The sequence below is a fragment of the Catharus ustulatus genome, chromosome 23, assembly GCF_009819885.2.
Source record: "Catharus ustulatus isolate bCatUst1 chromosome 23, bCatUst1.pri.v2, whole genome shotgun sequence".
In the NCBI taxonomy this organism is placed as follows: domain Eukaryota; kingdom Metazoa; phylum Chordata; class Aves; order Passeriformes; family Turdidae; genus Catharus; species Catharus ustulatus.
In genome coordinates, this window is record NC_046243.1 from 1,028,256 (window position 1) to 1,056,117 (window position 27,862).

The 27,862-nt window shown below is 61.2% G+C and overlaps 2 protein-coding genes across 3 annotated transcripts; one reads left to right on the plus strand and one right to left on the minus strand.

The window, feature by feature from the left end:
• The first annotated feature begins 1,049 nt into the window (after positions 1–1,049).
• TBX21 (T-box transcription factor 21) lies at positions 1,050–15,957 on the plus strand. The gene is given in 15 exon segments (XM_033079119.2): positions 1,050–1,074; positions 1,077–1,153; positions 1,156–1,301; positions 1,303–1,467; positions 9,169–9,323; positions 9,415–9,427; positions 9,429–9,538; positions 10,319–10,383; positions 10,385–10,447; positions 10,449–10,475; positions 11,983–12,044; positions 13,633–13,774; positions 13,776–14,202; positions 14,205–14,397; positions 15,861–15,957. Coding segments are annotated over 15 exon segments (1,767 nt in total).
• On the minus strand, positions 15,760–27,546 carry OSBPL7 (oxysterol binding protein like 7). Of its 2 annotated transcripts, none has more exons than XM_033079248.1 (23): positions 27,499–27,546; positions 25,767–25,959; positions 25,490–25,612; positions 25,338–25,391; positions 25,105–25,218; positions 24,923–25,024; positions 24,725–24,845; positions 24,544–24,647; positions 24,376–24,468; positions 24,148–24,277; positions 23,936–24,060; positions 23,760–23,840; positions 23,511–23,642; positions 22,958–23,048; positions 21,936–22,225; positions 20,604–20,741; positions 20,466–20,529; positions 19,778–19,856; positions 19,553–19,697; positions 17,878–18,019; positions 17,651–17,777; positions 17,456–17,578; positions 15,760–16,106 (listed from the first exon to the last, which is right to left on the minus strand). In XM_033079248.1, the coding sequence occupies exons 2-23, from the start codon at positions 25,857–25,859 to the stop codon at positions 15,998–16,000; spliced, it is 2,580 nt and encodes an 859-aa protein (XP_032935139.1). In that variant the 5' UTR covers positions 25,860–25,959; positions 27,499–27,546; the 3' UTR covers positions 15,760–15,997. The 2 variants fall into 2 exon arrangements, with proteins under 2 accessions (XP_032935139.1, XP_032935138.1); XM_033079247.1 differs by having other exon boundaries at positions 24,370–24,468.
• Between the last annotated feature and the right edge of the window lie 316 nt (positions 27,547–27,862).

Consider the following 27,862-nt stretch of genomic DNA (forward strand, 5'->3'; position numbering starts at 1 on the left):
CCATCGCTGTCCTCATCCCTGTCCCCATCCCTGTCCCCATTCCCTATTCCTGTCCCATCCCTGTCCCCATCTCTTGTCCTTGTCCCTTGTCCCTGTCCCTGTCCCCTGTCCCCATCCCTATCCCTGTCCCCTGTCCCCGTCCCTGTCCCTTGTCCCTTGTCCCCATTCCCATCCCTGTCCCATCCTTGTCCCTTGTCCCCTGTCCCCATCCCTGTCCCTTGTCCCCTGTCCCCAGCTGTCCCCCCAGTCCCAGGGGATCACCGAGGCCACCAGGAGCGGGGACAGCGGCAGTGCCACCCGTCCTTCCGTGCGCTGTGGGGTGACACCGAGCCACCCCTGACCCTCCCCCAGCGCGGCGCTGCCCCACCGGGAATGGAAAATATTGACTGGAGCCGAGCTGGGAATGAGCCAAGGGAAGCGGCCGGGGCAGAGCCAAATGTCGCGTTGGTGGCACCAGGGGACACCGGGACTTCCCCGGGCACGGCGGGGTCAAGGACAGGTGCCAGCAGGGTCTGACCTCGGGGGGTGGCACAGCCTGGTGGGGACCCCAAAAATCAGCAAAAAGGGGAGGGAGGACCAGAAGGCACCGAACCCTCAGCGGGTGTCACATCATCCCCCGATGTCACTTTGTCCCCATCTCCACGTGTCGCCCGTCCCGTCCCTCGCTCCCCCGCGTGTCGCGGTCCCCGCGTGGTCCCCGCCCCGCTCTGGGGCCGCCCCGGCGGGGGTGGGGAGGGCTGGGAGGGCGGAGATCCCGGTGCGGAGCCGCTTCTTTGGATAAGAAGCGCGGGATGCGCAGGTGGAGCGTGTGACAGCACCGGCACCCCCCAATCAACCACGGCACTTTGGGGTTTTTCCGCCTGCTTTAGGGTATTTTTTACCGGGTTCGTTTTTATTTATTTTTTTTTTCCTCACTCCCTCTTGTCCATCCCCGTCTCGGGGATCCCACCGGGGCATGGAGGGGACTTTGGGAGCTTCACCGAGGGGACAACTCCGAGTGCCGGGGACCCCCGAGAGCGGCTGAGCGGGGCCGGTGCCCCCGCCCGTCCATGGGCGCGCTGGAGCCGGGCACCGGAGCCCCCGGGCCGCCGCCCCCATGCTCAGTACGGTCTCCAGCTTCACCAAGGACCCCCGGGACACCGGGACTCCTCCGCCGCTTTTTTCGGTGACGGGGGGACACCGGAACCGGGAGCTGCCCCTCTCCCGTACGGCGCTCCCGGAGGTTTTGGTGGCCGGTTCCTGGGGCCGTGCCCGCCTTACCGGGCACCGCCGCCTCCCGCTGCTCCCGGGGAGGGTTACGGGGTGCCGAGGGTGCTTTCGGTACGGGGGTGCCCCGCTGTGCCCCCCGCTCTGTGCCCTGCCCGGGTACCGGGCGGCGGGGAAGGTGCAGGTGATGCTCAATAATTACCCGCTCTGGGCCAAGTTCCACAAGCACCAGACCGAGATGATCATCACCAAGCAGGGCAGGTGAGCCTGGGGGACTGGGGGGGACTGGGGGGACTGGGAGGGACTGGGAGGGACTGGGATGGGGACAGCGGAGCGGTGGGGACAGGGAATTGTCGCAGAGGAGGGGACAAAGTGGGGACACCGAGGGGAATCAGCACCGTGACAAAAAGTGGCAGCGCCACCGGGACCCCAGCGGGCACCGGGGGTGGCGGGGGGTGCGGGGACATCGAGGGTGAGGGGGGTGCGACAATCCGGGGGGGCTCTGAAGGGTCCCCAAAAGGGTGGGAGGTGTTTGCGGATCCCCATCCACAAAAAGAACCCGAGATGGGAGGCAAAGCATCCCCGGTGTTGTTTCCCTGGGGAGCTGAGAAGCAGAAAAGGGTCTGGGGGTGTCCCCAGCTGTGTCAGGGAGGGACAGGGGGGTCAGGAAGGTGACAGAGGGGCCTGCAGGGAGCTTTGATCCGGCCCCAACCCACGGGCCGGATCCGGAGCTCGGCGCTGCAACAAGTGGTGAGGAGCTGCTGTCACCCCGCAGCGACACGGGAGGGGGGGTGACACTCCCTGTCGCTGTCCCCTCTCTGGGTGGCTCTGTGGGGCAGGCTACCCCATGTGGCACCAGGTTCGGCCACGTCCTGGCTGCCAAAATCGCTTTTGGTGGCGCCACGGCCGGGTTCTCGCTGTCCCTCCGTGTTGGTTCCCGGCTGAGAATTGGGGGATTTTTTTGGGGTCTGCTAAAATCATATTTTGGGGTCTGCTAAAATCATCTTTTGGGGTCTGCCAAAATCCCATTTTGGGGTCTGCTAAAATCCCATTTGGGGTCTGCCAAAATCATATTTTGGGGGGTCTGGGTGCTATAAAAGCCTTGTGGGACCGTAGTTGGTGGAAAGGGATCCCAAAATGCTAAACCCGTCCTTCAGCCCCACCCTGAGCTGGTGAAAATGAGCGGAACCAACCCCTGGGAGCCGCATTTTGGGGAGGGGTCTCCACCCAGCATCCCAGCAGGGTCAGACCCAGAGCTCAGCTCATCCCAAAACTCCGTGCCAAGGGGAAAAATTAAAAAAAAAAACAGATCTACATCCCCCCGCTGTGCCCACATCCCCCTCCCCACTCCTCCCCCCCCTTCCCCAGCCCCCTCCCCACTGCCGGGGGTCCCTCCTGCCCTGCCAGCACCGGGGGCTGCCCTCGGCTCGCTCGGTGTCACTTCGATGCTGAGCCCAACCTGTTTAATGTGTTGGAAGTCTAAACACGTTAGGGCCGCTTGGTTTGGCACGGCCGCGGCCCGGCTGCGCTCGGGGACGCTCCGAGCCAGGCGCGGGTGAGGTGACACGTCCCCAGTGTCACCCAGGGGGTGGCAGGGGGGTGGCGGGCACCCCAAGTTGGTGTTTGTTGCCCGGGCTTTGCAGGAAATTCGGATTTTTAATTTTTTTTCCGCTCTTTTTCCATGTTCTGTGTCAGGAACTGGAAATTGCGGCAGCCCAAAATCTCAAATTCCTCCTGCCCCGCTTTGATTTCACCTCCCGACCTCAAACCAGGCGGTTTTGGGGATTTTTTTCCCCCAATTTCATGCAGGGGTGAGGGGTGAGGGGGGCTCAGAGCAAGCTCAGCTTGTGGAGAGCGTCAAACTCAGAGCCACAAAACATCCGTTTCCCCCGACCCTGCGCCGCTCGCTCTTTTATTTTTTTTTTTTTAATTTTTTTTTTGCAGCGCTCGGTGTGCAGCGCTGCTGAGACAGGAAAAAAAAACCAAAAGAAAAAAAAACCCAGAGTGGTGCTCGAGGGGGACCTGAACCCCAAATGGGACCTGAAACCCAAATGGGGACCTGAACCCCAAATAGTGACATGAATCCCAAAAGGGAACCTGAGAGGTACCTGAACCCCAAACAGGGACTCGAGGGGACCTGAACCTCAAACAGGGACACCTGAACCCCAAAACAGGGACCTGAAACCCCAAATGGGGACCCGAGTGGCACCTGAACCCCAAACAGGGACTCGAGGGGACCTGAACCTCAAATGGGAGCCTGAAACCCAAATGGGGACTCGAGGGACACCTGAACCCCAAACTGAGGAACCTGAACCCCAAATGGGGACTTGAGGGGCATCTGAACCCCCAAACAGGAACCCGAGGGGCATCGGAACCCCAAAAGGAGATCTGTGGGGTCACCTGAACCCCCAAAACGGGGACTCGAGGGGGGCCTGAACCCCAAATGGGGACCTGAGGGGTCACTTGAACCCCCAAATTGGCACCTGGGCCCCCAAACGGGGACCTGAACCCCTAAATGGGGACTCGAGTGGCACCTGAACCCCCAAACAGGAACCGAGGGGCACCTGAACCCCCAAATGGGGACACGAGGGGGACCTGAGCCCCCAAACGGGGTCACCTGAATCCCAAATTGGCACCTGAACCCCCAACGGGGTCCCCCGCGGATTTTGGGGTTCACCAGGGCAGGATTTCTGCGGAAAACCCCGAGGAGTGGCCGGAGCCCCAGCAGAGACGGGCGGGGGAAATTCCTGCAGTGGGGTTCGGGGGGCTGGGGCCGAGACTTGGGGTGACACAGGGGCTGGGTCCGAGATTTGGGGTGACACAGGGGCTGGGTCCGAGATTTGGGGGTGACACAGGGGCTGGGACCGAGATTTGGGGTGACACAGGGGCTGGCTCCGAGATTTGGGGGTGCTCAGGGAATTTTGGGGGACACAGGGGCTGTCTTTGTGATTTTTGGGGTGACACAGGACCTGCGTTTGTGATTTTTGGGGTGACACAGGACCTGTGTTTGTGATTTTTGGAGTGACACAGGGGCTGTGTTTGTGTTTTTTGGGGTGCTCAGGTGCTCAGGAATTCCTGTTGTGGGGTTTGGGGGGCTGAGTCTGCGATTTTGGGGTGCTCAGGGAATTTCGGGGTGACACAGGACTGTCTTTGTGATTTTTGAGGGTGCTCAGAGAATTTTGGGGTCATACAGGACCTGTGTTTGTGTTTTTGGGGTGACACAGGGCTGTCTTTGCCTTTTTGGGGTGACACAGGACCCGTGTTTGTGTTTTTGAGGTGACACAGGGGTTGTCTTTGTGTTTTTTGGGGATGCTTAGGGAATTTTGGGGTGACGCAGGATCTGTGTTTGTGTTTTTTGGGGTGACACAGGGGCTGTCTGTGCGTTTTTGGGGTGACACAGCGGCTGGCTTTGCCTTTTGGGGTTACCCAAAAGCCGTTTTTGTGTTTTGGGGTTCCCCAAAGGGCCGGCTCTGCTTTTTGGGGTGACACAAGCGGCTGGCCCGAGTTTTGGGGTGACACAAGCGGCTGGCCGAGTTTTGGGGTGACACAGGTCCCATTTTTGCTTTTTGGGGTTCCCCAAAGGCCACCCCTGAGTTTTGGGGTTCCCCAAACCCATTTTTGTTTTTGGGGTTCCCCAAAGGATCGGCGCTGGGTTTGGGGTGACACAGGGACCTGGCTTTGTCTTTTGGGGACACTCCAGGGCTGTCCCTGCCCTTTGGGGACACTCCAGGGCTGTCCCTGTCCTTTGCACCCCTGGCAGGGTCGGTGTGGCCGTGTTGTCACTTTGTCACCGTGTCCTGCTGTGCTGTGACACCCAGCTGTGCCCTGTCACCGCACAGCTGGCCACACAGATGTGCCTTGTCAGGGGACTCGTCCTGCTGTGGCACCGTGGTGGCACTGCCATTGTCACTGTGTCCAGAGGGTGTTCTGTGTCACCATGCTGTGAGTTGGGTGTCACCTTGCCATTGTCACCGTGCCATGGGTTGGTGTCATTTTGTGCCATTGTCACCTGCCATGGGTTGGTGTGTCACCATGCCATGTTGTTGTGTCATGTCATCATTCCATGTCATCATGCCATGTCCAGCAGCCACTCCATGTCACTGTGTCATGCATTGGTTGTCACCACGCCATTGTCGCCGTGCTCAGTGGGTGTTCCGTGTCACCCTGCCATGGGCTGATGTGTCACCATGCCATTGTCACCCTGCCATGAGCTGGTGTGTCACCACCATTGTCACCGTGTCCAGAGAGTGTTTTGGTGTCACCTATGTGCCATTGTCACCATGCCGTGGGTTGGTGTGTCACCATGCCATTGTCACTGTGACATGGGTTGGTGTGTCACCATGCCATTGTCACCCTGTCGTGGGTTGGTGTGTCACCCTGCCATGTTGTTGTGTCATGTCACCATTCCATGTCACCCTGCCATGTCCAGCAGCCACTCCATGTCACTGTGTCATGCATTGGTGTGTCACCATGCCATTGTCACCATGCCATGGGTTGGTGTGTCACCATGCCATTGTCACCATGCCATGAGCTGGTGTGTCACCACCATTGTCACCGTGTCCAGAGGGTGTTTTGGTGTCACCTATGTGCCATTGTCACCATGCCATGGGCTGGTGTGTCACCTATGTGCCATTGTCACTGTGCCATGGGTTGGTGTGTCACCATGCCATTGTCACCGGTCCAGAGGGTGTTCTGTGTCACCATGCTGTGGGTTGGTGTGCCACCATGTAATGTCACCCTGCCATGGGTTGGTGTTTACCGTGCCATTGTCACCGTGTCCACAGAGTGTTCTGTGTCACCTTGCCATTGTCACCATGTCGTGGGTTGGTGTGTCATCATTCCATGTCACCCTGCCATGTCCAGCAGCCACTCCATGTCACTGTGTCATGCATTGGTGTGTCACCATGCCATTGTCACCGTGTCCAGAGGGTGTTTTGGTGTCACCATGCCATGGGTTGGTGTGTCACCATGCCATTGTCACCGTGTCCAGAGGGTGTTCTGTGTCACCCTGCCATGGGTTGGTGTGTCACCATGTAATGTCACCATGCCGTGGGTTGGTGTGTCACCATTCCATGTCACCATGCCATGTCCAGCAGCCACTCCATGTCACTGTGTCATGCATTGGTGTGCCACCGTGCCATGTCACCGTGTCATGTCCAGGAGCCATTCTGTGTCGCCATACCATGCATTGGTGTGTCACCATCCATGTCATCGTGTCACCACTCCATGTCCCCGTGCCCTACCCCCGTGTCGTGCAGGGGATTGGGACATGTCCCACCCGCCCGTGGTGGCTCCTGCGGTCCCCGGGGGAGGAGGAGGAGGAGGAGGATGAAGCTCAGGAAGCCGCGGCCTGGGGGTGTTTTGTCCTCCTGGACCCCCCACCCTGTCCCCAGCTGTTGTCCCCAGCTGTCCCCAGCTGTGTCCCCAGCTGTCCCTTGCTGTCCCCTCGCTGTCCCCTCACTGTCCCCAACCCAGGGGTTCACCCAGGGACAAACTCCCCGAAACAAAACCCTCAAATTCTGAAACCAGCGGTTTTATTTATTTTTTTTTTTTAATTTTTTTTTTTTTTTTTGGGGTGGGCACCTCCCAAACCGCAATGACCGAACCCCGGAGCGCCGAGTCCTGCCCGAGCCGGGGGAATTTAAAAATAAAAGCGAGGCGAGCGCGGTTTCGGGTCTTGCCCCCACCCTGCAGCAGCGTGAGAGCCCCGAGCAGCGCTGGCAGCGCAAAGAACAAAAAAAAAAGAAAAAACCCAACAAACAACTAAAAAAAAAAAAGAAAAAGCTGTTTTTTCATCTCTGCTCCATGCAGCAGCTCGGGCTGGTGCAGCAGCTCAGGGTTTCGGCTCCGGTGGTACCCAGGTGGTTTTTTTATGTGGTTGAAATTTTTTTTTTAATTTTTTTTTTCTATCAGCGGCTGGAAGGTCGGTGCTCGCTCCACAGGAGATGTGAGCCCGCGGGGACGGCGATTTTTGGGGACACGGAGGGGAAATGGGGGCTGAGAGGGGTCGGGGGCAGCCCGGGATGTTCGGGAGCACGTGCAGCTCCTCTTGGTTCTCTTTTCATCTTTGTCCTTTTATTTATCTTCGTCTTCATCTTCTTTTTATTCTCCTTTTTAGTCTTTTTGCGTTCTTGTTTTTAGTTTTCTTTATCTTCTTCTTCTTCCTCTTTTACTGACTCTTCTTGATTTTTTCCTCTTTTTTACTTCTTTTTATTTTTTATCTTCTTTTTTTATCTTCTTTTATTTTTTGTCTTCTTTTTTCCTCCTTTTTCTTTTTCTTCTTCCTTCTATTTTTTCTTCCTTTTTATTTTTTCTTCTTTTTTTTTATCTTCCTTTTCTTTTTTTCTTCTTTTTTTCCTTCTAATTTTTCTTTTTTTTCCTTTTCTTTCTTTTAATTTTTTTTTTCTTCTTAATTTTCCTTTTTTCTTCTTTTTCTCTCTTTCCTCTCTTTTATTTTTCTGCTTTTTTTTTTTCCTTCTCATCTCATTTTTTTTTTCCTTTCTCTTTCTATTTTTTTCCATTTTTATTTTTCTCTTTCTTTTTCTATTCCCCACTCTCTCGCAAAGGCAATTTTGACTCAGCAGCGCTGACTTTTCTTTCCACTTCCTGCGGGGGCCAACACCGACCCCCTCCCTTTTTTTTTTTTATTTTTAATTTTTCCCCCGTCAGGAATTTGGGATGATGAGAATTTGGGGTCTGACATTAAGGAGGAGACGCTGATACCAAGCTCCAAAAATTACCAAAAATTACCAAAATTACCAAAAATTACCAAAAATTACCAAAAATTTCCAAAAATTTCCAAAAATTACCAAAAATCACCAAAAATTACCAAAAATTCCACTTGGGGGGTTGAATTTTGGCTCTGCTGCCAACCTGGTGGCTACCGGGAGGGCGAGTGGAGATTTTTTGGGGACACCCGGGGGGGGGATGGCAGCTGCCACCGTGTTGTCCCCCCCCGGTGCCACCGTGTCCCCTTCCTGCCCTTGGCTCGGGCCCGAAATAGCAGCGGTGTTGATTTCCGAGCCGGAAGGTGCTTGGGGAGGGGGAGGGAGAGACCGGGGAGGGGTGAGGGGGGGGATCGGTCCCGACAGTGTCCCCCAGCTGCCGGGGTCACTCAGATCCTCACGGGCGGGGTGGTGACAGCGCTGCCTCAGTTTCCCTTTCCCCACCATCATCATCATCATCATCATCTCTGCTCAAACTGGGGGGGATGTGACAATGTGACAATGCCACTACAGGGAGGCGATCGGTCCCGACAGTGTCCCCCCAGCTGCCGGGGTCACTCAGATCCTCGTGGGTGGGGTGGTGACAGCGCTGCCTCAGTTTCCCCACCATCATCATCACCATCATCATCATCATCTCTGCTCAAACTGGGGGGATGTGACAATGTGACAATGTCACTACAGTGTGGGGGATCGGTCCCGACATCATCCCCCAACTGCCGGGGTCACTCAGCTCCTCATGGGGGGGGGGTGGTGACAGGGCTGCCTCAGTTTCCCCACCATCATCACCACCATCATCATCATCATCATCTCTGCTCGAACTGCCGAGCGGGACAATGTGACAATGTGACAATGCCACTACAGTGAGGGAGGGATCGGTCCCGACAGTGTCCCCCAACTGCGGGGGTCACTCAGCTCCTCACGGGCGGGGGGGTGAGGACAGCGCTGCCTCAGTTTCCCCATCACCATCATCATCATCATCATCATCATCATCATCATCATCATCACCCTGCTCAAACTGGGGGGGATGTGACAATGTGACAATGCCACTACAGGGAGGGGATCGGTCGCGACATCATCCCCCAACTGCCGGGGTCACTCAGCTCCTCACGGGCGGGGGGGGGTGACAGCGCTGCCTCAGTTTCCCCATCACCATCATCATCCCTGCTCAAACTGGAGGGATGCGACAATGCGACAATGTGACAATGTGACAATGTCTGTGCCTCTGTCCCCTCCCCAGGCGCATGTTCCCCTTCCTCAGCTTCAACCTGTCGGGCCTGAACCCCGCGGCTCACTACAGCGTGTGCGTGGACGTGGTGCTGGTGGATCAACACCACTGGCGCTACCAGGGCGGCAAATGGGTGCAGTGCGGGAAAGCCGAGGGCACCATGCCAGGTACGGGGGTTTTGTCACCTTCCCTCACCCCTGGCGGGCTGGCGGGGCGGGGGTGACGCTGTCCCCGCTGTCCCCGCTGTCCCCTCGCCAGGGAACCGCCTGTACTCCACCCGACTCTCCCAACACCGGAGCGCACTGGATGCGCCAGGAGGTTTCCTTCGGGAAGCTGAAGCTCACCAACAACAAGGGAGCCTCCAACAACGTCGGGCAGGTGAGGGGATGCTCCGTCTGGGATGCTGAAGGGATCCAGGGGATGGTTCTGGAAGTTTGAGGGGATACTGGGGGCACTGGGATGCTGAAGGGATGCAGAGGGAGACTCTGGGATGCTGAGGGAATGTTTGGGATGGTTCTGGGAGGGATAATGGGATGCTGGAGGGATCCAGAGGGTGGCTCTGGAAATTTGGAGAGATACTGGAGGCACTGGGATGCTGAAGGGATGCAGGGAGTGGTTCTGGAGAGGATCCAGAGGGTGTTTCTGGAAATTTGAGGGGATACTGGGAGCCCTTTGGGATGCAGAAGGGATGCAGGAAAAGACCCTGGAATGCTGAGGGGATGTTTGGGACGGTTCTGGGAGGGATAATGGGATGCTGGAGGGATCCACAGGGTGGTTCTGGAAATTTGATGGGGATGCTGGGGGCACTGGGATGCTGAAGAGAACCGGGGGTGTGGTTCTGGAGAGGGATTCAGAGGGGTTCTGGAAATTTAGGGGATACTGGAGGCACCGGGATGCTAAAGAGAACCGGGGGCTGGTTCTGGAGAGGATCCAGGGGGTGGTTCTGGAAGTTTGAGGGGATACTGGGAGCCCTTTGGGATGCTGAAGGGATCCACGGGGTGGTTCTGGAAATTTGGGGGATAGTGGGGCACTGGGGAGGGGTCCCACCCGGGAGGGGTCCCGGGGATGGGTTCCCACCCTCCCACCCTCTCTGATTTCCCCCCGAGGGCTCGCTGGCCCGTTTTTTTTTTATTTTTCTGTTTTTTTTCTCCCCCCAGATGATTCGTGCTGCAGTCGCTGCACAAGTACCAGCCGCGGCTGCACGTCACGGAGGTGAAGGAGGGCGAGGGGGGAGGATGGATACCCCAGCCCGCACACTCACACCTTCGCCTTCCCCGAGACCCAGTTCATTCGCCGTCACCGCCTACCAGAACGCCGACGTGAGTGCGACATTCCCGTCCCGCCCCCTCCCCAATAAATCCCAAAAAAATCTCCCAAAAACCAGCGATGGGATATCCCGGGGTCACCACGGCAGCCCGAGCACTCCCAGAGCAGCCCCGTTGATTCCCCGGCACCCTCTGAGTGTTCCCAGCTCCAGGAAAATCCCGCTGGCCCGTTCCTGTGTGCCAGCGCCCCCGGGATGTTCCCCTGAGAGCCCAGCTGCATCCCGGGGTGTTCCCTGCATCCCCCTCAGCATCCGGGGTGTTCCCCTGAGAGCCCAGCTGCATCCCGGGGTGTTCCCTGCATCCCCCTCAGCATTCCCGGTGTGTTCCCTGCATCCCCACAGCATCCCGGGGTGTCCCCTGCATCCCCTCAGCATCCCGGGGTGTCCCCTGCATCCCCTCAGCATCCCGGGGTGTCCCCTGCGTCCCCTCAAGCATCCCGGGGGTGTTCCCTGCATCCCCTCAGCATCCCAGTGCCCCCAGTATCCCCCAAATTTCCAGAGCCTCCCTTGCATCCCTTCAGCATCCCAAAGGGCTCCAAGTATCCCTCAAACTTCCAGAACCAGTGTGGATCCCTTCAGCATCTCATTATCCCTCCCAGAACCATCCCACACATTCCCTCAGCATCCCGGGGTGTCCTCCTGCATCCATTCAGAGCATCCCAGAGGATTCCCAGTGCTCCCAGTATCCCCTCAAATTCCAGAACCACCCCCTGGATCCTCACCAGAACCAGCCCCCGTTCTCTTCAGCATCCCAGAGGATTCCCAGTGCCACCAGTATCTCCTAAATTTCCAGAACCACCCCGTGGATCCCTTCAGCATCCCATTATCCCTCCCAGAACCGTCCTACACATCCCTTCAGCATCCCAGGATCTCCTCCTGCATCCCTTCAGCATCCCAGTGCCCCCAGTATCCCCCAAATTTCCAGAGCCTCCCCCTGCATCCCTTCAGCATCCCAGAGGGCTCCAAGTATTCCCCCAAATTTCCAGAACCACCCTCTGGATCCTCTCCAGAACCAGCCCCCGGTTCTCTTCAGCATCCCAGTGCCTCCAGTATCCCCCAAACTTCCAGAGCCTCCCCCTGGATCCCTTCAGCATCCCATTATCCCTCCCAGAACCGTCCCACACATCCCCTCAGCATCCCAGGATCTCCTCCTGCATCCCTTCAGCATCCCAGTGCCCCCAGTATCCCCTAAATTTCCAGAACCACACTCTAGATCCGCTCCAGAACCACTCCCTGGATCCTTTCAGCATCCCAGAGGATTCCCAGTATTCCCAGTATCCCCCAAATTTCCAGAGCCTCCCCCTGGACCCCCTCATCCCCACTCTGGATTCCCAAGGAGCATCCCACACATCCCACCCTGAATCCCTCAGCACCCCCCGGGTGGGATTTGCTGGGATGGGGACAAAGGGACAGCGAGGGGACATCCCGGGGGGGTTGGGGACATCCCGGAGGGGTTGAGGACATCCCGGGGGGTTGGGGACAAGCTGCCAGCATCCCCACAGATCACCCAGCTGAAGATCGATCACAACCCCTTCGCCAAAGGATTCCGGGACAACTTTGACTCGTGAGTGTCACCCCCATTCCTCCGGGATCCCTCACAAAACCCCCAAAAAACCCCAAAAAAACTCCAAAAACCCCGAATTTTTGCGTTCCCCTCCTTCCCAGGATGTACACAGCTTCCCCACTCCTCCGGGATCCTTCCCAAAACCCCCAAAAAACCTCAAAAAACCCAAACCCGTGAGTTCCCCTCCTTCCTAGGATGCACACAACCTCCCCACTCCTTCGGGATCCCTCCTAAACCCCCAAAAAACCCCCAAAAAACCCCAAAACCCCCCCAAAAACCCCAAATTTTTGCGTTCCCCCCCTTTCCTAGGATGCACACAGCCTCCCCACTCCTCCGGGATCCCTCCCAAAACCCCCAAAAAACCCCAAAAAACCCCAAAAACCCCAAACCCCTCTTTCCTAGGATGCACACAGCCTCCCCACTCCTTCGGAATCCCTCCCAAAACCCCAAAAAATCCCAAATTTTTGCGTTCCCTTCCTTCCTAGGATGTACACAACCTCCCCACTCATCCGGGATCCCTCCCAAAACCCCCCAAAACCCCAAAAAACCCCCCAAAAACCCCAAATTTTTGCGTTCCCCTCCTTCCTAGGATGTACACAGCCTCCAAACTTCTCCGGGATCCTTCCCAAAACCCCAAAAAAACCTCAAAAAACCCAAACCCGTGAGTTCTCCTCCTTCCTAGGATGCACACAGCCTCCCCACTCATCTGGGATCCCTCCCAAAACCCAAAAAAATCCCAAATTCGTGTATTTCCCTCCTTCCTAGAATGCACACAGCCTCCCCACTCCTTCGAGATCCCCTCCCAAAAAACCCCAAAACCCCCCAAAAACCCCCCCAAAACCCCAAAAAGCCCCCAAAAAATCCCAAATTCCTGTATTCCCCTCCTTCCTAGGATGCACACAGCCTCCCCACTCCTCCGGGATCCCTTCTAAAACCCCAAAAAAAGCCCCAAAAAAACCCCCAAAACCCCAAATTTTTGCGTTCTCCTCCTTCCTAGGATGTACACAACCTTCTCGCTCCTCCAGGATCCCTCCCAAAACCCCCAAAAACCCAACAAAAAACCCTAAAAAACCCCAAAAAAACCAACCCCCCCCAAAAAAACCCCAAAAAACCCCAAACCCCTCCTTCCTAGGATGCACACAGCCTCCCCACTCCTTCGGAATCCCTCCTAAAACCCCAAAAAATCCCAAATTTTTGCGTTCCCCTTCTTCCTAGGATGTGCACAGCCTCCCCACTCCTCCGGGATCCCTCCCAAAAACCCCAAAAAACCCAAAAAACCCCAAATTTTTGCCTTCCCCCCTTTCCTAGGATGCACACAACCTCCCCACTCATCTGGGATCCCTCCAAAACTCCCAAAAAACCCCAAAAAACCCCAAAAACCCCAAATTTTTGCGTTCCCCTCCTTCCTAGGATGTACACAGCCTCCAAACTTCTCCGGGATCCCACCCAAAAACCCCCCAAAAAAACCCAAAAAACCCAAACCCGTGCATTCCCCTCCTTCCTAGGATGTACACAACCTCCCCACTCATCCGGGATCCCTCCCAAAAACCCCCAAAACCCCAAATTCCTGTATTCCCCTCCTCCCCAGGATGTACACAGCCTCGGAGAGTGACCGCCTGACCCCGTCCCCGCCGGACCCCTCGGGCTGCCAGCAGCTCCTGCCCTCCCCTCGCTTCCAGCCCTTCCTGCCCGAGCAGTTCCCGCTGCCCCCGGGCCGCTTTTTTGGGGGGGGATCGGGGGGGGGCTGCGCTACCCCTGCCCCCCAAAGACCCTCCCCACTGGTTTTTCCCCCCTCAGCAGCCCCCAGCCCCCGGCTCGCTGGAGTTCGGGGGGTACGAGGGGAGCTACGGAGGGGGAAAATTCCAACCCTATGGGGTGAAACCCTTCGGGCTGCCCCCCACCCCGCACCCCCCCCTGCCCTATTACCCCGAGGGGGGGTTTGGGGTGACCCCGGGGGGATGGAGCGCGGGGCAGTTCGGTCCTAAAGGGACAGCGGCGGCTCTGGGCTGGTACCGGGAGCACCGGGAGGACAAGGGGAAGGAGCTGGAGGGTTGGGCCAGCGAGCCAGCCGCGGTGGTGGCCTCCGGGGACTCGTCGGACTCGGGGCTTTACGAGTGCAAGAGGAGGAGAGTGTCACCGCACCCCTCCAGCAGCGAGGGCTCCCCCCAGCCCCGCAACGGCGACATCTACGACAAGGAGCCGCTGCCCGACGGGGGCTACTACGGCTACTACGGCAATTAGGGGGGGAAAAAGAGGGGTCAGACCCTTTTTTTGGGTGTGAATGCTCCCTTGAGCTCGGCGTGACAATCAACAATCACCCCCCGGTGGGGGCGCGGGGAGAGCGGGGAGGGGGGTGGGTGGTGAGGTTTGGTTTTTGGTTTTTGGTGTTGGTGGGTTTTAAGGGGAGTGGGGGGGTTGATGCTGGAGTATTTATTGAGTTTTCCTCCCCAGCCCGTGCCCCCGGTGTGGGGAGGGGGGGATGCGGCATATCACAATAAAAGGGAGGGGACACTGTGGGACACGGCTCTGCGCGGTGCTGGGAGTGTGGGGAGGGAAACTGAGGCACGGGGAGGGGTGTGAGGGACGGGGAGGGAAACTGAGGCACGGGGAGGGAAACTGAGGCACAGAGAGGGAAACTGAGGCACGGGGAAGGAAACTGAGGCACGGGGAGGGAAACTGAGGCATGGAGAGGGAAACTGAGGTACGAGGAGGGAAACTGAGGCACGGGGAGGGAAACTGAGGCACGGGGAGGGAAACTGAGGCACGGGGAGGGAAACTGAGGCACAAGGAGGGAAACTGAGGCACGGGGAGGGAAACTGAGGCACAGAGAGGGAAACTGAGGCACAAGGAGGGAAACTGAGGCACGGGGAGGGAAACTGAGGCACGGGAAAGAAAACTGAGGCACGGGGAGGGAAACTGAGGCACAGGGAGGGAAACTGAGGCACAAGGAGGGAAACTGAGGCATGGAGAGGGAAACTGAGGCACGGGAAAGAAAACTGAGGCACAGCGAGGGAAAATGAGGCACGGGGAGGGAAACTGAGGCACGGGGAGGGAAACTGAGGTACGAGGAGGGACTGAGGCACGGGGAGGGAAACTGAGGCACAGCGAGGGAAACTGAGGCACGGGGAGGGAAACTGAGGCACGGGGAAGGAAATTGAGGCACGGGGAGGGAAACTGAGACACGGGGAGGGAAACTGAGGCACGGGGAGGGAAATTGAGGCACGGGGAGGGAAACTGAGGCACGGGGAGGGAAATTGAGGCACGGAGAGGGAAACTGAGGCACAGGGAGGGAAACTGAGGCACGGGAAGGGAAACTGAGGCACGGGGAGGGAAACTGAGGCACGGGGAGGGAAACTGAGGCACAGGGAGGGAAACTGAGGTACGAGGAGGGACTGAGGCACGGGGAGGGAAACTGAGGCATGGGGAGGGACTGAGGCACGGGGAGGGAAACTGAGGAACGGGGAGGGAAACTGAGGCACAGAGAGGGAAACTGAGGCACAGGGAGGGTGGGAAGGACTCGTGTATCCCCATCCTGACCTGGGAGGGGGGTCCTGAACCCCCTCAGGAATCTCAGCACACCCCAACTCTTCACAGCCTTTATTAGAGCAGCACAATTTGGGGCGGGGTGGAGGGGGAGCAGTGGGGTCTTCCCGCCCGCGGGGAACCCCCCTGAACCCCCCCTGAACCACCCTGTGCCCCCAGGGCAGGGGGGGACACTGCCACCCCCTGTCCCAAAGTGCCACAGCTGTCCCCAAGGCTCTGCCCCGGGGCGGGGGGAGGCATTGCCAGCGCCCCCCTCCCGTTTTTAAATCACAGTTTTATGGAAACCTCGGCAAATCGGCTCGGAAAGGGGGGCAGGAGGGGCGGGATTCTGCACCCCCAAGCGCTGGGGGGACCAGCCCCGCTGCTGTGAGGAGCTGGGGGGGCTCAGCACCCCCAGGATTTGGGGGGGGCTACCAGAGCACGGCGCTGTCCAGGTGGGCGAAGCCGGGCTCCAGGCGCAGTTTCCAGTAGGTGTTGTTGCTCACCCACGACTCTTTGCCACTGGAATCCGTCAGACGCCTGGGGGTGGGGTCAGGGGGGGCTTGGATGGGATTTCCAGGGGGGTTTTCACATTCCCTGAGAGCCCCAAACTCCTCTGAACCACCAGAGGGTCTCAACATTCCCTAAAATCTCTCCATAAAATCTCTGAAATTACCATGGGGAGGTCTCAGGATTCCCATGGGGATTTTTACCCCATTCCCTGAGAGCCCCAAACTCCTCTGAACCACCAAAGGGTCTCAGCATTCCCTAAAATACCCCCAAAAAATCTCTGAAGTGACCGTGGGGAGGTCTCAGGACTCCCATGGGTTTTTTCCCCCATTCCCTGAGAGTTCCAAACTCTTCTGAACCACCAAAGCGTCTCAACATTCCCTAAAATCTCTCCATAAAATCTCTGAAATTACCATGGGGAGGTCTCAGGACTCCCATGGGGTTTTTTCCCAATTCCCTGAGAGCTCCACATCCTCTCGAGCCTTGGGGTGCCCTCAGGACTCCTGGCAAGGGTCTCCCCATCCCATCAGAGCCCCACATGTCCCCTGAGAGCCCCAGACCCTCCTGAGATGCTCTCAGAACTCCAGTGGGAGGGGATCCCCATTTTCTGAGAGCCCCACGTGCCCCAGGAGCCATGGGGTGTCCCCAAGACCCCCAGGGGATCTCCCTAATTCTCAAAACCTCTCCACACATTATTGGGGTGTCCCCAAGGCTCCCAGGGGATCTCCCTAATCTCTTAAAATCTCTCCACACATTCTTGGGGTGTCCCCAAGGCTCCCAGAGAATCTCCTTAACCCTTTAAAACCCCTCCAGCCCCTCTTGGGGTGTCCCCAAGACTCACAGGGAGTTTCTCCATTTATTGATCACCCCACATGCCGTTCAGCCATGGGGTGTCCCCAAGACTCCCAGAGAATCTCCTTAATCCCTCAAAACCCCTCCACCCCCTCTTGGGACACAGAGGATCCCCCTAATCCCTCAAAACCTCTCCACCCCCTCTTGGGGTGTCCCCAAGGCTCCCAGGGGACCTCCCTAATCCCTCAAAACTCCTCCCCAAGACTCCCAGAGCATCTTCTTAACCCCTCAAAATCCCTCCACACATTCTTGGGGTGTCCCCAGGGCTCCCAGAGGATCTCCTTAATCCCTTAAAACCCCTCCACCCCCTCTTGGGACACAGAGGATCCCCCTAATCCTTTAAAACCCCTCCAGCCCCTCTTGGGGTGTCCCCAAGACTCCCAGGGAGTTTCCCCATTTATTGATCACCCCACATCCCTGCCGACCCACGGGATGCCCTCAGCACCCCCAGAACATCTCCCCACTCCACAAGACCCCCACATCCCCCTCCCCCCACGGCTCCCCCATCCCCGGCAGCCCCCCCAGACCTGAAGAAGCGAGCCTGGTGGGTGATGTTGTTCTCCTCCATCACGCGCCGCCGGTCGCGCTGCAGCTGCTCGATTTGGCGCTTCTGCGCCTCGGCCGCCGGCACGTTCCCCTCCTCCAGGTACCTGTGGGGAGCGGCTGTGACCACCTGGGGGGCTTTAGCCCACCTGTCCCACTCCCCCCCGAGCTGTGCTGACCGCTGGTCCGGCCTGAGGCGCGTGTCCGTGGAGGGCAGGACGCGGCGCAGCTCCGGCGTGAGCTCGTTGAGCTCCAGCGCGAACTGCGTGAAGCCGTAATTCCGCTCGTGGTCGCGGGGCATGGGGTCTGCGTGGGGAGGGGGGAAACGGTGGGAGACCCCTCCCCAGGGTGGGATAACCCCCTCAGGGTGGGATAACCCCCTCAGGGCACTCCCCCAGCTCCTTACTGGCTTTCCAGACGCACTGGCCCGGGGCGGGCCCGCGGTGCAGCCCCTCGTGCCATTTGCCCGCCAGGCGCTCCACGGGCGTCCCGCTGCGGCTCAGCACGGCCCCCTGCACCTCGTTGGCCCCCGCGCCCCAGTAACGAGCCTGGGACCACCGGGAGCTCAGAGGGGGTGGCCGGGGACAAGGGCGGGGCTGGGAGGGGGGGTGGGGTCATTGGGAGGGGTGTGGCTATTGGGAAAGGGGTGGGGCTGTTGGGACAGGGCGTGGCTATGATAGGGTGGGGTCATTGCGAAGGGTGGGGCTGTTGGGAGAGGGGTGTGGCTATTGAAAAGGGGTGGGGCTATTGGAAAAGGGGTGTGGCTATTGGAAAGGGGGGTGTGGTTATTGGAAAAGGGGTGTGGCTATTGGAAAAGGGGGTGTGGCTATTTGGAGAGGGGTGTGGCTATGATAGGGTGGGGTCATTGGAAAGGGTGTGGTCATTGAGAAGGGTGGGGCTATTGGGAAAGGGGTGGGGCTATTGGAAGAGAGGTGTGGCTACTGGGAAAGGGTGTGGTTATGATGGGTGGGGTCACCAGGAAAGGGCGTGGCCACTGGGCAAAGGATGGGGCCAGGAGAGACAAAATTCAGAAAGGGTCTGGGCAGGGTGTGGCAGTGGGTGGGCACGGAGGGGTGTGGCAGGGCGGGGCATGGTGTGGCAGGGGCGGGGCACACCTTGTAGAAGGTGAGCTTGCAGTGGAAGGAGGAGGGGCAGGGCGTGGCAGGGCGTGGCAGGGTGTGGCAGGGCGGGGCTGGCACACCTTGCAGAAGGTGAGCTTGCAGTGGAAGGAGGAGGGGCAGGGCAGGGTGTGGCAGGGCGTGGCTGGGCGTGGCAGGGTGTGGCAGGGCGTGGCAGGGCGTGGCAGGGCAGGGTGTGGCAGGGTGGGGCAGGGCAGGGTGGGGCACACCTTGCAGAAGGTGAGCTTGCAGTGGTAGGAGGAGGGGCAGGGTGTGGCTGGGCGGGGCAGGGCAGGGCTGGCACACCTTGCAGAAGGTGAGCTTGCAGTGGCAGGAGGAGGGGCAGGGCGTGGCAGGGCGTGGCAGGGTGTGGCAGGGCGTGGCAGGGCGGGGCACACCTTGCAGAAGGTGAGCTTGCAGTGGAAGGAGGAGGGGCAGGGCGGGGCAGGGTGTGGCAGGGCGGGGCAGGGCGTGGCACACCTTGCAGAAGGTGAGCTTGCAGTGGAAGGAGGAGGGGCAGGGCGTGGCAGGGTGTGGCAGGGCGGGGCAGGGCGTGGCAGGGCAGGGCAGGGTGGGGCAGGGTGAGGCACACCTTGCAGAAGGTGAGCTTGCAGTGGAAGGAGGAGGGGCAGGGCGTGGCAGGGCGTGGCAGGGCAGGGTGTGGCGGGACTGGCACACCTTGCAGAAGGTGAGCTTGCAGTGGAAGGAGGAGGGGCAGGACAGGGTGTGGCAGGGCGGGGCACACCTTGCAGAAGGTGAGCTTGCAGTGGAAGGAGGAGGGGCAGGGCGTGGCAGGGTGTGGCAGGGCGTGGCAGGGCGTGGCAGGGCGGGGCAGGGCGGGGCAGGGCGTGGCAGGGCGGGGCAGGGCGGGGCTGGCACACCTTGCAGAAGGTGAGCTTGCAGTGGAAGGAGGAGGGGCAGGGCGTGGCAGGGCGTGGCAGGGCGGGGCAGGGAGGGGCACACCTTGCAGAAGGTGAGCTTGCAGTGGAAGGAGGCGTCGCGGGTGTTCCGGATCAGCACCTCCCCGTAGTGCTCGATCCAGCGGGGCCCGCTCAGCACGTTGTGGATGCACGTGGTCACCTTGTTCCACTCGTAGTGGTCACCGGTCCTGGGGGGACACCTGGGTGGGCACGGGGGGGGCAGGGGGGAGGAGGCACGGGGGGGTTTGGGGTGGGGGGGGGGTCTCACCTGGGCAGCTGGACATTGACGGTGCCCACGGGGACGATCTCCAGGGATTTGCCCCAGAATTTGTTCTTCCACCTCATGTCTGGAGGAGGAGGAGGAGGAGGAGGAGGAGGAGGAGGAGGAGGTGGAGGAGGAAGATGATGAGGATGAGGAGGATGAGGAGAAGGTGGAGGAGGAGCAGGATGAGGAGGATGATGAGGATGAGGATGAGGATGAGGAGGAGGAGGAGGATGATGAGGAGGATGAGCAGGAGGATAACAGGAGGAGCAGGAGGAGCAGGACGATGATGAGGATGATGAACAGGAGGAGCAGGAGGATGATGAGGATGATGAGGATGAGGATGATGAGGATGAGGATGATGAGGATGAGGATGATGAGGATGAGGATGAAGAGGATGAGGATGAGGAGGATGAGAATGAGGAGGATGAAAATGAGGATGAGGAGGAGGAGGACCAGGAGGAGCAGGAGGATGATGAGGATGAGGATGATGAGGATGAGGATGAGGATGAGGAGGACCAGGAGGAGCAGGAGGATGATGAGGATGATGATGATGAGGATGAGGATGATGAGGATGAGGAGAATTATGATGATGAGGATGAGGAGGAGGAGGATGAGGATGATGAGGATGAGGATGAGGATGAGGATGAGGAGGATTTCAGGGCACCCCCCACCCCCCCTCCAGCACACCCACCTTGCCAGAAGACAAAATTATCAGACTCAGCGTGGCAGGCGGAGATGGGAGGGTGATGCGACACCTGAGGGGACAATAAGGGACATGCCACCACCCTGTCCAGCCCCGGGGTGCCCCCCGGGCCCCCCCAGACCCCACCTGCTCGCTGATGAAGCGGAATCCACGGTCTGGCCGCACACACTCGTAGGTCTCGCCCAGCACGGGGTTGAAGGGTTTGCTGCCCGCCCGGTAGTAGGTGGAGGCGTAGGCGGACACGGCGAAGGCGGCCACATAAACCTGTCCCCAAGGCCACCCCGCCGCTGTCACCACGGCTGGGATGGGCACACGAGGGTCCTGCCCCGGTCCCACAAGTCCCAGCAGAGCCAAGCGACTCTGAGCCCATTAAATCCTCAAATTGTCCTCACGTGATCTCGGGCTCAACCATGTCCCCAAAATCTTTACATTTTCCCTGTCCCCACCGGTCCTTGGGGTCCCCCACGTCCCAGGTGTCCCTCATGTCCCACAGGTCTCTAAATCCCCCTGTCTCCACACGTCCTTGGGCTCCCCCATGTCCCCAAAATCCTCAAACTCTCCCTGTCCTCATGTGATCTTGGGCTGACCCATGTCCTCAAATTCTCCCTGTCCCCACCTGTCCTCGGGCTCCCCTATATCCCCAAAATCCTCAAATTGTCCCTGTTACCACATGTCCTCAGATTCCCCCATGTCCCCAAAATCCTCAAACTGTCCCTGTCCCCACATGACCTCGGGCTCACCCATGTCCCCAAAATCCTCAAATTCTCCCTGTCCCCACAAGTCCTCAGGTTCACCCATGTCCCCAAAACTCTCAAATTCTCCCTGTCCTCACATGATCTCAGGGTCTCCTGTGTCCCCAAACTCTCCCTGTCCCCACATGAGCCCCCCAAGCCCCCAATCTTTCCTGAACCCCCCGAGCCCCCAAATCCTCCCTGAGCCCCCCGAATCCTCAATCATTCCCGAGCCCCCCGAACCCCCAAACCTTCCCGAGTCCCCCGAGCCCCCAAATCCTCCCCGAGCCCCCCAAACCCCAAATCCTTCCTGAGCCCCCTGAGTCCCCAATTCTTCCCGAGCCTCCGGAGCCCCCAAACCTTCCCGAGCCCCCTGAGCCCCAAATCCTTCCTGAGCCCCAAATCCTTCCTGATCCCTTTGAGTCCCCAATCCTTCCTGAGCCCCCTGAGCCCCCAAACCTTCCCGAGCCCCCCAAGCCCCCAAATCCTTCCTGAGCCACCCGAGTCCTCAATCGTCCCCGAGCCCCCAATCCTCCCCGAGCCCCCTGAGCCCCAAATCCTCCCCGAGCCCCCCCAAACCCCAAATCCTTCCTGAGCCCCCAAATCCTTCCCGAGCCCCCCGAGTCCTCAATCCTCCCCGAGCCCCCAAATCCTCCCCGAGCCCCCAACCCTCCCCGAGCCCCCCGGTTCCCCCGGCTCTCCCCGGTGCCCCCGGTTCCCCCCTGACCAGGCGCTGCCGGGGGTCCCGGGCCCGGCTGGCTCTGTCGAGCAGCGCGCTGTACTCCAGCTCCTCGCAGAGCCGCTGCAGGGTGTTGAGCGGCTCGTTGAGCTGCACGGGCAGAGCCACGCGGGACAGGTCCTTGCCCACGCTGCTCCTCAGGAGCCCCCACAGGCTGACATCCCCCGAGGGAGCGGGGGGCGCGGGCAGGCGGCTCCTCCGCCGAGGGTCCGGCCCCGGCAGCTCCAGCGGCGGCTCCAGAGGCGGCGGCTCGGCCGGGAGCCCCGGGCGCTCCGCTCCTGCCGGGCAGCGGCGGTGGGATGGAGCTGATCCTCTTCCCCGGTTCTCCATTCCCCGGTTCTCCATTCCTCGGTTCTCCCATCCCCGGTGCTCCATTCCCCGGTTCTCCATTCCCCGGTTCTCCCATCCCCGGTGCTCCATTCCCCGGTTCTCCATTCCTCGGTTCTCCCATCCCCGGTGCTCCCATCCCCGGTTCTCCCATCCCCGGCCCTCCTTTCCTCGGTTCTCCCATCACGGTGCTCCCATCCCCGGTGCTCTCTCCCCGACTCTCCCATCCCCGGTTCTCCCCTCCCCGATTATCCCATCCCCGGTGCTCCCATTCCCAGTGCTTCCTCCCCAATTCTTCCATCACGGTGCTCCCTCCCCGGTTCTCCCATCCCTGATTATCCCATCCCCGATTATCCCATCCCCGGTGTTCCCCTCCCCGGTTCTCCCATCCCCGGTGCTCCATTCCCCGGTTTTCCCCTCCCGAGTTCTCCCCTCCCCGGTTCTCCCATCCCCGATTGTCCCATCCCCGTTTCTTCCCTCTCCGGTTCTCCCTTCCCCGATTCTCCCCTCCCCGGTGCTGTCGGAGCAGAGCCGTCCCTTCCCCTCCGTTCCCCCCATCCGCTGTTTTCCCTTCCCATTTCGGAAAGCAGAGCTGCCCCCGCCTCGGTTCCCTTTTCCCCCACTCCCATCCCCGGTTCTCCCCTCCCCGGTGTCCCCCCGGTGTCCCCCCGGTGTCCCGGTACCTGTCGGGGCGCGCCCCGGCCCCCCCGGCTCCGCGCTCTCCTCGCAGACGCTGGCGGTGACCTCGCTGATGCACGACTCGTCCTCCGAGGGCTGAGGAGGCGCAGGGAGCGTCGGCGGCTTCGGGGGTCCCGGGGGGATGGGGGGGATGCAGGGGGGACCCCACGGAGGGGGTGGGTGCGGTGCTACCGGGAAGGGTCCCCCCGAAAGGAGGGGATGAGCCCCGGGATGGGCTGGGGGCGTCGGGATGGGGAGGGGGCGGCACCGGCAGCACCACGGGGCTCAGAGACTGCGGAGAGCCCGAGGGCGGGGAGGGGCTGGGGGGGACACGGGGAGAGGGGGGGATCCAGGGGCTGGGGGGGATCCAGGGGTTGGGGGGGATCCAGGGGCTGGGGGGGATCCAGGGATTGGGGGGGATCCAGGGGCTGGGGGCGATCCAGGGATCAACTAATGAGGTGGGACGGGGGGAGAGAGAGCGAAGAGATGAACCCAGAGCAGCGAGGGGGTGGCAGAGACTCCTCCCCAACCATCAGAACCCCCCCAAAGCCCCCTCACCTCGTTCTCCGAGGAGCTGGCGGACAGGAAAACCTCGCAGGCATCGAAGAACTCGGTGTGGGAATCGGCCAGCGAGACGATGCTGCGGTTGGAGAGCTGCTGCTCCCGGCCCTTGGCGGGCAGCGCGTCCGGCTGCGGGGACAGCCACGGGCTCAGCCCCATCCCGGGGGGGTCACAGCACCCCCAGCCCGCCCTGTGACTCCTGATGTCCCCACGCCACCCCCTGATCACCCCACGCCACCCCCTGACCTCATCGGGGTGCAGCGAGGCGAAGGAGTCCAGGGTGGTGTCGGAGGAGACGGAGAGCGAGTGGAAGCGGCGCAGGGCGGGCTGTGGGAAGGGAGAGGCTGAGCCATCGGTCCCCTCCAGCCAGGACAGGGACAGGGGTCACCCAGCACCCCCAAAAATCCGCTGTGGTGCCTCACCCCGGCCGTGCCGGCGCTGCCGGGCCGTGGGGCCGGACCCTGCCTGTCCAGCGCTTGCCGCATCTCCTCCAGACGAGCCCTCTCGGCCACCAGCGCGGCCACCACGCTGCTGAGCGAGCCGTGCACTGCCGGGGGACAGGGACATGAGGGTCAGCACCCCAAAATCCACCCTGGCACCCCCGTCAAGGCTCAGCTCCCCGTTCCCATCGCACCTTTCTGTGCCAGGACCCAGAAGCTGCGCTGCAGCTGCGTGTACTCCGGGGGGACGCTGAAGGGCAGCTGGCTCTGCGATGGCTCCAGGTAGCGCGACAGGTTGGGGACAGAGCCGTGCAGGCGGCCCACCTGAGGGGACACGGGGGTCAGCGGGGTCACCTGGGGGGGCTCCGTGCCCTGGTGGTGGCAGAGATTGGGGGGTGGGGGCGGTTCCAGCTCACCCTCACCCTGCCGATGGTGTCGTCCTTGGCAAAGCTCTGCGTGCACCAGATCTTGGTGCTCCTCCGGCCTTTCTTGGGCCTCTCCGTGGCAGCCGAGGGCTGTGAGGGAGAGGAGGGGGCTGCAGCCGGAAAGGGAGGGGCTCGGGACCCCCCTCACCTGGCTGCCCCCCTCACCTGGCTGCCGGGGATGAGCGGGGCCGAGGGGATGCGGTGCAGAGCCTCCAGGTGTTGGAGCATCCCCGTCAGCTCCTGCAGCTTGGCCTGGCACTCTGACAGCTCTGTAGGGGCACAGGGGTCAGGGAGCGGGGCACGGGGCACCCAGCCGGCCCCACACACCCCCTCGGGCCCCGCTCACCGGCCGAGCAGCGCTCCAGCCCCTCGCTGTCCTTCAGCCACGCGTTCACCTTGTCCCGGGAGCTGGCCAGCGTGGACAGCGCAGGGGCACTGCCCGAGGGCAGGATCCGTGTCCACTGGCCCTGCAGCAGGGCACAGAGGGCATCAGTCGCTGTCAGGAGCCACCTGCCTGGTGCTGTCACCCCAAGGTGTCACCCACCTTCGTGCTGGGACCCCCCTGGGGACACGGCTCCGGCCGCTCGCCGTGGTGGTGGGAGCAGAGGCTGCTCACCCAGCTGGAGAACAGCTCCGGGGTCTTGATCTGGGGGGGACAGCGGCAAATTGTCACCACCTGATGTCCCCAACCCTGTCCCATGCCAGCTCCCAAGCCATGAGTGGCACCTTGAGGTGATAAATGTTGTCCTCCGTGTCCAGGTCAACCCTCTGCGCCTTCTTGTTGACGGACATGACGGACTGCCGGACATCGATGGCACCGTGCAGCTTCCCCTTGAGCACCTGGGGGTCCAGGGATGTCTGTCAGGTTGAAGACCCTTCCCCCCATTTCTCAGGGGGGTGTCCCCAGCCCTGAGCCCCCCGGGGAGGCCGTTGTGGCCACAGCCTGGGCACACACTCACGTCCTGGCGCGTGGTGGAATATTTCAGGATCCCGTTTTCCAGCACGAAGTACCGCTGGGGATGGAGGGGAAAGGTTTGGGTTGCTCTGCACCCCCTTACACCCAGCCCACCTTGCCCAAATCACGGCTCCTGGTGCCAGCTCAGCCTGTTACCTTGTGCCAGCCCTTCAGGGGCCATTTCCTCTTCTTGAGCAGGTAGCCTTCGTGCCGCTGCGGCTGCTGCCCGGGGCTGCCCCGGCCACGGGGCTCCTCCACCACCTCCCAGCTCTCCGAGCCCTGCGGGATTGGGGGTCAGCGTGGGGGTCTCTGAGCACCAGAGGCTGCTGCCCACCTCATCTCCATGCAGGGACGCTTGGTACCCACATCCTAAAGCCCCCAAAGCTCCCTCTGCTCCTTCTGAGCCCCCCTCCCCAGACCCAAATCCTCCGACCTGCTGGACGCTGCTGTGCTTGGAAGACACGGTGCTGTTGGAGCGGGACAGGGCTCTCTTGGGAGAGGACGGGTCCTTCTCGTGGCTGCCCATGGCCGGTGAGCAGAGGGGGCAGGGGGCACCAGACCGAGCCCCCCCTCCCGTCCGGGCTGCGGGGCCGGGGGTCCGAGCTCGGCCGTCACGGCGGGAGCCGCTGCGGGGAGGGGGCGGCAGCTCAGGGATGGAATCGGCACCCTGGCTGGGACAGGGGGTGGCGGGGGTCCCCCTGTGCCCTGATCCCGGGATGACGGGGATCCCCCTGTCCCCTTTTCCCGGGGTGACAGGGATCCCCCTGTTCCCAGGGTGGCGAGGATCCCCCTGTCCCCTGTTCCTGGGATGACGGGGATCCCCCTGTCCCCTTTTCCCGGGGTGATGGGGATCCCCCTGTTCCCGGGGTGGTGATGATCCCCCTGTCCCCCACTCCTGGAGTGGCGAGGGTCCCCCTGTCCCCCGCTCCCGGGGATCCCACTGTCCCCCGCTCCCGGGGTGACAGGAATCCCCCTGTCCCCCTCTACCTGGTGGCGGGGGTCCCCCTGTCCCCCTCTACCTGGTGGCGGGGGTCCCCCTGTCCCCCTCTACCTGGTGGCGGGGGTCCCCCTGTCCCCCTCTACCTGGTGGCGGGGGTCCTCCTGTCCCCTGTTCCCGGAGTGGCGAGGATCCCCCTGTCCCCCGCTCCGGGGATCCCCCTGTTCCCCACTCCCGGAGTGACGGGGATCCCCCTGTCCCCCTCTACCTGGTGTCGGGTGTCCCCCTGTGCCCCGCTCCCGGGGGACCCTGCACTGGCACCGCCGCCAGCAGCACCCAGAAACTTCTGCGGGAGCCTTTGACCCTCCCAGGCGCTATCTCGGCTGCACCGCCCAGTCCGGGTCCAGAGTCCGCCCCACGGACCGGGCACCGCCGGTGGCAGCCGGGGCACAGCCGGGAGGGTGACAGCGGTGCCAAGACCGGGATCAAACCAGGACACGACCCCTGCCAAGCCAGGACACGACCCCTGCCAAGCGCTCCCAGCAGGGCGTTTGTTCCTTTTGCCCTTCAGATTCCCCAGGGGGAAACTGAGGCACGGGGAAGCCTCTCCTGGCCTTGTGGCCCTGATGGGTGTCCCGGTATCTGCTGTAGGATGGATGTTGGGATGCTGGGATAACCCCGGCACCGGGGAGCACCGCGCCGGTAACCGCGGCACCGCTCAGCGCTGTACCGGCAGCACCGGTAACCACGGCACCGGCAGATAATACCCACGGCACCGGCAGATAACCACGGCACCGGCAAATAATACCCACGGCACCGGCAAATAATACCCACGGCACCGGCAGATATAACCACGGCACCGGCAGATACCCACGGCACCGGCAGATAGAACCACGGCACCGGCAGATAGAACCACGGCACCGGCAGATATCCACAGCACCGGTAACCACAGCACCGGCAGATACCCACGGCACCGGCAGATAACCCCGCTGCCATGGATAACCCCGCACCGGTACCGGCGGCTCCGCAGCACCGGGAATCTCCCGGTTCTCTCCCGCCGGTGCTGCCGGGGATCGGTACCGACCCCTCGCACCGGAGCGGGGCAGTGCCGGTACCCCCGGGGGTCTCCAAAGCGCATCGCCGTGTCCCCGCGCCGGTGTCACCCCCCGGTGCCACCCCCCGGTGTCACCCCCCGGTCGCACCCCCCGGGGCCGGTGCCGGTGCTCACCTGGGCGGGCGGAGGGAGGGCGGCGGGGATCGGGCGCATCCTGCCCGGTGGCGGCGGCGGCAGGAAGCGGAACACGGAGGGCGGTTCGGAGCCGCTCGGCTCTGCCCCCTGCTCCGTGGAGGACCGGAGCCGGCAGCGCCGGGGACACCGAGAGCGGCCACGGAACCGGGGCAGCACCGGAGCCCACCCGGGGAAAGGGGTGGGGGGTCCCGGGGTTGGTCATTCCGTGGGGATTTTGGGGATTTCGGGGATCATCGATCAGCGGGGGACCCTAAAATCGCCGTCCCGCGGGGGTCGCAGGATGTCTGAGGGTCTCGGGATCATCGAGCCGTGGATGGTTTGGGGATTGCCAAGCCAGGAGGGT